Source organism: Solanum pennellii, chromosome 2 (genome assembly GCF_001406875.1).
Source record: "Solanum pennellii chromosome 2, SPENNV200".
Lineage (NCBI taxonomy): Eukaryota > Viridiplantae > Streptophyta > Magnoliopsida > Solanales > Solanaceae > Solanum > Solanum pennellii.
In genome coordinates, this window is record NC_028638.1 from 45,961,177 (window position 1) to 45,968,657 (window position 7,481).

General features: G+C 32.6%; 3 protein-coding genes across 3 annotated transcripts; all 3 read left to right on the top strand.

Annotated features, from left to right (window-relative positions):
- The first annotated feature begins 1,421 nt into the window (after window positions 1-1,421).
- Window positions 1,422-3,349, top strand: LOC107010486 (trans-resveratrol di-O-methyltransferase-like). Its single transcript, XM_015209772.2, has 2 exons — window positions 1,422-2,481; window positions 2,818-3,349. The coding sequence occupies exons 1-2, from the start codon at window positions 1,708-1,710 to the stop codon at window positions 3,124-3,126; spliced, it is 1,083 nt and encodes a 360-aa protein (XP_015065258.1). The 5' UTR covers window positions 1,422-1,707; the 3' UTR covers window positions 3,127-3,349.
- A 1,117-nt stretch (window positions 3,350-4,466) lies between these two features.
- Window positions 4,467-6,042, top strand: LOC107010738. The gene is made up of 2 exons (XM_027914487.1): window positions 4,467-4,673; window positions 5,282-6,042. Exons 1-2 carry the CDS (start codon window positions 4,506-4,508, stop codon window positions 5,834-5,836), a joined length of 723 nt encoding a protein of 240 aa, XP_027770288.1. The 5' UTR covers window positions 4,467-4,505; the 3' UTR covers window positions 5,837-6,042.
- A 76-nt stretch (window positions 6,043-6,118) lies between these two features.
- LOC107010482 lies at window positions 6,119-7,115 on the top strand. The gene is made up of 2 exons (XM_015209768.2): window positions 6,119-6,369; window positions 6,510-7,115. The coding sequence occupies exons 1-2, from the start codon at window positions 6,202-6,204 to the stop codon at window positions 7,041-7,043; spliced, it is 702 nt and encodes a 233-aa protein (XP_015065254.1). The 5' UTR covers window positions 6,119-6,201; the 3' UTR covers window positions 7,044-7,115.
- Window positions 7,116-7,481: the final 366 nt, after the last annotated feature.

The window sequence follows — 7,481 nt, forward strand, 5'->3', positions numbered from 1 at the left end:
GGAGGAAAAAACAAAAGAATACTCATAAAATTTTGAGAATTCTTGGTTCCCATAGTTCAAAAATTTTAAAGTGTTTTTGTGGTTTTTCGAGTTGAGGAGGTGGAGTCGTCTTCTTCAAACTCGTAGTTCCGGTTCGCCGCCCAGAACCAGGTAAATTTTTTTCTTAGCCTTGTTTTATTTAATTCCTAGCTCTTTTATGTTTTCTGTTTATTATATGTAGATTGTTTTTTTTTTTTTTAGTTTAATGTAGTTCTAAAAGTCAATTAATATTTGTGTTTATTGTAGTTTTAATATTAGCATTATTTTACGATTTGATGTTTATTTATTTATTATTATTATTATTTTAAAATTGTTAGTCAACTATTTGCTATCTTAACTTTTCAGGGTTTTGTTATTATTCTATTTTAATGTTATCTTTATTTTTATATATTACGTTATTGTTGTTTTCATTTCTAATTATGTTGTTTTAGTTTGGTTGTTGTTTTCCATATTCTCTTGGGATAAGTTTGTTATGTTTTGTTGATGTTCAAGTTATATCAAATATATTTGTTAAAGTGGCCAATGAAAAAATTTTCCGTCGGTTTTGGAGGCCTTTCCATTTTAAAAGACGGAATTTTATTTTAAGTTTACATATTTTAGTTGTTGTAATGGCCGATGAAGAATTTACCGTCGATTTCCAAGGCCTCCCATGTTAATAAGACGGATCTTTATTTTTTAGTTATTATTTGAGTTATTCATTTTTATTTATATTTATTTGGCACTAACTCTTTTACTAAGTGTCTTTACAGGTACCCGGAGGTGTTTCTCCTTTTATTTCATTATTGTAAATATTGACGTTAGGCAAACCTTAGGCCGATAATTATTATTTTATTTTATTGTGCATATTGAATGTTTATTATACTTGTACATTATTTTATATTCTTCCTCAATTTGAAAAAAAATGAATTCAGTCGTGAACCACATTTGTGGATTCCGAAGGGTGCCTAACCCCTTCCCTTCGGAATAACTTGAACCCCTTACCTAGAATCAATTTGGTTTCGTAAATCATTTAATGGTTTCCTAGTTTTCCTAAAAATTAGGTGGCGACTCTTTTTAAAACTTGNAACTTTGTTAAAATTGAATTAATTAATCATTTTCGAGTTGCCGCGGCGTTTCGCCCTATTTTAACAGAGTGGGGATGTAAACAGTTGTTGTTGTGATGAACTACATGTATTATTAAGGAAACAATCATATGAAATTATGGAGCGCGCGACTAGCTCATCGATCCTTTTTCAACAGATGTTTCTTTATACTTCCTCCTCCAAACTATTGCCACAAGTACAAAATAAACTAAAATTTTAGCAGCTAATACCAATATGAGGCCTGCTTGGACCTTTTCCGTAAAACTAAATACTGAATGTCCATTGTCCACAACAGCGAAACTTAATTGGACCTTTTCCCTAAAACTAAGCAAAAGAGTGGTTCAGTTTGAATGCTAAGAGACAGGAGAAGTCGTATAAGGATAAAAATAAACATGAGAATAAGCTATTTTTGGAATGGCACACATATTAATTTCTGAATAGCAAGAAAAGAGGGAGCTGTCACAATTCTGAGCATGCCATCACAAACCTAATTACATACATGAAGACAGCTCATCACAAACTTTGTTCTATCCATATATAAAATATAGCTCATCCTAGTTTCAGCAACAAGCTACTTTCTGAGTTAATGGAAACAAATAATAATGTTGAAAGAGTCAGTGAACTCTTCAAAGCACAGGCTCATATTTACAAACATGTATTTGCTTATGCAAATTCCATGGCCCTGAATTGTGCCATTCAGTTAGGCATACCAGATATTATTCATAACCACAAAAAACCAATCACTCTTCCTGATCTACTTTCAGGACTCAAACTTCACTCATCAAAATCAAATGCCATTCATCGACTAATGCGTCTGTTGGTGCACGCTCAATTCTTTGATATAATAAAGCTCGAAGAAAACTCAGAAACAGAAGGATATGTTTTGACAACTTCTTCAAGGCTGCTTCTCAAGAGTGAAATCCCAAATTTGTCACCTTGCGTCCGACTAATGGTTGATCCTGTATTTGTCACTCCTTGGCAATTATTGGAAGGATGGTTTCACAAGAATGAAGAAGCGACGCCATTTGAGACAGCACATGGTATGCCTATGTGGGACTTGTGTGCACAAAATCCCATATTCGACAGAGTTTTTAATGAAGCAATGGCTAGTGATTCCCAAATGATGAGACTAGTTGTTAAGGACTGCAGGGAAGTTTTTGAGGGACTGAGCTCATTGGTTGATGTCGGAGGGGGCACTGGCATTGTAGCTAAGACCATCTTGGAGGCAATACCTCACTTGAAATGCACTGTACTTGATCTTCCACATGTTGTTGCCAACATGCCACAGACTGAGAATTTAATATATGTAGGAGGGAATATGTTTCAGTGTATTCCCCATGCTGATGCAATTTTACTTAAGGTATGCACAAAACTTTCATCCTTTAGCATGTTGTAGGCTGGAATTACAATTTACAACACTGTAATTCCTCACCTAAATGCACCGTGTTAGACCTTCTTCATGTTATTGCTAAAATGCCATAGACAGAAAATTTGAAATATTAGGTTCCATCTTTCAGTTACTATACAGTTTCTGTATTAAAAGGCTATAGGTCATTGGTTTGTCCTATGCTTGAGAAAATATGACTGTTATGCATAATTGGAGTGATGAAGATTGTCATGTTTACAGTGTGTGTTTTTCCTGTTCATGTCAATGTCCAAACAAAACAGTTAAGAAACTGAGAAATTATTTTTGCAGCATGTTATGCATAATTGGAGTGATGAGGATTGTGTGAAGATACTAAAGAGATGCAGAGAAGCTATCGAGGATAAAGATGAAGGAAGAAAAGGGAAGGTCCTAATCATTGACATGGTATTGGGTAGAGATGAAGAAGAAGCAAACATGACTGAAGTGAAGCTCATTTTTGATGTACTAATGATGGTTGTAGCTACTGGAAGGCAGAGAACTGAGAAAGAATGGGAAAAGCTATTCACTGAGGCTGGTTTCATGAGCTACAAGATTACACCTCTCCTTGGACTAAGGTCCCTCATTCAAGTTTTCCCTTAAAATTATCTGCTCTACGTTCTTAAGCTTCATTTGTTTTTATTAAGATTAAGACGTCTCAATCTGAATGCAAATATGAACGATGTGTCTCTAGAACGTAATAATAGTAGAGATGGTTTTTAGTGATGGTGTTGGTGGATAGTAATGATGGTGTTAATAGTTGCGATGGTGGAGGTGGTTGGCGTTGTAATGGTTGTCAATTACACGTCCGAATGAGCTTATAACTTATTTTTGTCTATGTTTAAAGTATATATTATATACATATATTTTTATTTATTCAAACATTACAGAAAATAAGTCTATTTAAACATGCTCTAATCCTTCATCAACCATAGCCTAGTTTTGAAAGTAACAGAAAATTATAAGATCATATTATATGAGCAGAAATCTCTTGCATGAATTCAACCTTCTAGATCTTTTTTTTTATTACTCGCCGGTTTCAATTATTTATGTGAAATTGTTTCGCTGACAGAAGGTAGTCTTAGCCTAATTGATAAAGTTATTATTATGTGATTAGAAATTCATGGATCCTTATAATAAAAAGAAATATATTACATAAATTGAGACAAAAGAAATACTTTTATTAATTTTAGAAATGTTTTATTACCTCTGTTTCATCTGATTAACCATCTTTGATAAGAATTTGATTCACACTTTGTGAATTAAACTTGTCCAGGGTTCAATTTTGTGAGAAAGTCAAACTCCTTAAGTTGCACTGATGATGCAACTATATTTGCCTGTTCATACATTAATACATTATCGTGTGCCAACATTCAACTATGTCATTGCAGTAAATTGAAGTAACAGCTACTTAACTAGTTCATACATGACAGCCTGTGAATTGTGATACTCAGACAACCATACTTGATGATCAAGAATCTAAAAGTCTACATACACACAAAAAAAAAAAATCTTTAACGTTTCATTTTATTTGTCCAATCTTTTATTATTTGTTTAAAAAAGAATAATTCTTTCCTAGCTTGGCAACTCTGTAATTCTAACTTTGTACATGACATGTTTATGACCATAACATTAAAAAAATTGGTCAATTCTACATTATTTTAGTTTAAGAATACAAGATTCAAGTATTTTCAACAAATAAATCCGAATGGAGGGAATAGTTTAGACCATATATTATATGTTGAGCAGAATGATGGCATTGGTAGGCATAATTTGAAGAAATAATCACATGGAGATAAGAAGTCAAGAACATAACTACTAGTTATAGGTTACTTATCAAAATTCTGTTGAGATTCCCATACAAGTTGTTAATTCTTTGCTACATATGTAAGTAAATTAGGCACAGATTATATTTATAAAATATGCTACTTGGAATTCTTCTTAACTACTCTGGCTTCTAGGAGGAACAGAAGAAAAAAAAAATGGTTTTCCAAAAAGAGTACCTTGATTTGTTGTTGGTCCCAAGTGGGCTCTTCATCATGTTCACTTATCATCTCTATTTGCTCTATAGATACCTTACTATCCCTCACACCACTATAATGGGCTTTGAAAACAATGACAAGAGAGCTTGGGTTGAAAGAATCATGCAGGTAAAGTATATACATACAGAAACGGGTTCAAGATTTGAGCTTGATAATTCTGGCTTTTAATTCTTTGAGTAGTAAGCATATTGTTTTTTCTAAAAAAATAATGAGTTCAAAATTTAATATTTGTCAAAATCAATGGTGGAACCGCCTTTGTCCTAAGAGAGTCACTACTAAAATATCAATAGTTTACTATTGAAAAATGTTCAGTGGCGAATTCCACCTATATTTTTATAGTATTGGTGGAAAAAAGCAAAAATATTAATGTTTTCATATGGTAAAATTAACAAGTTCTCCACTATTTCAATGAGAAACTGTTTTTCATCATGCATTTTTCGAGTGAACTCGTTCGATCGGAAATGAGTGAAAAGATCATGATCTATAGCACAAATTTTCCATTAATTCTTAGTAGGAAAAACCGTTGTTTCTAGTAATGAGTCATTGGTCTCCTTTTTTCATAAAATTACACTTCGTAGATAGGTCAATCCCCCCCTAGTCGAAACTTTAGTAATTTTCCACTTGTGTATTTGTGTTTCATGTTTGAGATACTGGATTCAATTGAACTCGTTGAATATAGGCTGCACCTAAATTGTTACTTTTACTAAATCTTGCAGGCTTCAGATATGAAAATTATAGATACAGCTCTAAATGTTTTAGGATCTAATAACAGTGCTGCAACATTCTTAGCAACAGTTTCATTATCATTGAGTTCTCTCATTGGAGCCTGGATGGCTAACAACACTCTTTTCACTAGCGTACTAATTTATGGTGACACAAGGCCAGAAACAATGTCAATCAAGTTCATAACTCTACTGATCTTCTTCTTGATGGCTTTTGCATGTTTTGTACAATCATCTAGATGCTTCATTCATGCAAATTACTTAATCACAACACCAGATACTGATATACCAATTAGTTATGTTGAATTGGCTGTTATAAGAGGAGGTGAGTTTTGGTCACTTGGGCTTAGATCACTTTATTTTGCAACTACTATGCTCCTATGGTTTTTTGGTCCAATTCCCATGTTTGTTACTTCAATTGGGATGATTATTTTCCTCCATCACCTTGACAAAAACACGAAGCAATTGCACGATCATCGCGCTTCTAGAACAAGAAAACAGGTTCACAGGAGAGCTGAAGAAGCTACAAACAGGGCAACTCTGCTTTAGGCCAAATTTCATTCTGGCTACTACACTTTGGTACATAAGGAACTTATTTGTTTAATTTGTACAAAAAGAAATGCCAAGTGCTAATTTTGGTGTTTTTCTTGTAATATAATTTGGTAAATAAGTTTACTTACAATCACAACCACCAAAATCAAGAATTCAAAATGTACAAGTTACTATCATTAATTAAGTATGAATGTTACTTGTAAGATTATCTATTGAATACCTTAAGCAATAGGTTCCTTTTAAGCAACAATAATTTTTTTGCCAATTTCATATATCACAAACACCATTCAAATTCAACCAATCTCACAAATATTCAAACAAGAACATAAGAAAGGAGAAAATAATAATAATAATAATAATAAATGGTATTCCAAAAAGAACACCTTGATATTTTCTTGGTGCCTAGTGGATTTTTCGTCTTGTTTGTTTACCATCTCTTTCTTCTCCAAAGATACATCAAGAATCCTCATACTACAGTCTTTGGATTTGAGAACAATGATAAAATTGCTTGGATTCAAAAAATCATGCAGGTAAGTACTAATATATCTCCTATTAGTCCATCATGATTTTAACGTTCACGGTCACATATGATTTGGTTGAAATTTGAAGTTGTGTTTGGACATGAAACCACAGTTATGTTTTGTTACTAAGATCTTGTGTTATTTTTCAGAGCGAAAACCGGGATGTTATGACAGCCTTATATGTTCTATCAGCAAATAATTCAGGAGCAACATTCTTAGCAACTGTGTGTTTAACACTAAGCTCTCTAATTGGAGCATGGATGGCAAATACTTCAACTATTTTTAGTAGTGAATTGATATATGGTGATACAAAGGCATCTACTTTGTCAATTAAATATATAAGTCTTCTTGTATGTTTTTTGGTTGCATTTTCATGTTTTGTTCAATCATCAAGATGTTTAATCCATGCAAATTACCTAATTAGTATACCAAATAGTGAAGTTCCTTCAAGCTATGTGGAGTTGGCTGTGATTAGGGGAGGTGATTTTTGGTCTATTGGGCTTAGAGCTCTTTATTTTGCTATAACTTTGTTGTTATGGTTTTTTGGTCCAATTCCAATGTTTGTTACTTCAATTGGGATGGTTTTTCTTCTTAATTATCTTGATACCAACAAGAGCCCATTGGTGCAACATCATTCTTCAAGCAGGTTTAGAGGAAATCATGTTAGTTGTCAAGTGAATTAGTTAAAAATAGAATTTTGTATCTTTGAGATGAAATATAAAAGCAAAAAAGATCTCTCATTATTCTCTACGTTACAATTTGTTTGTCTTGTTTTGACTTGAAATTGAGTTTAAGAAAGTAGAAAAGACTTTTGAATCTCGTGATCTAAACTAAAGATACATAAAATACATTGAAATGTCATTTAATTTTACTGTCTTAAACATTTTATATGGAAAGTTATAATCAAAAAAATTGTCAAAAAGAAAACATTATCTTTTTTTTTTAAGGAAAGTTAATGTTTGACTAAGATAGTCCATTAACTGATCTCAGCCCATTGACTAGAAGAAAGGGGAGGGAATTATTGAGCCCAGATAAGATCCATTAATCCTTCAGATCCATTTTATATCATGTGTATATCTCTTTATATACAGTGATACACTGGACCTATAAATAATATACAG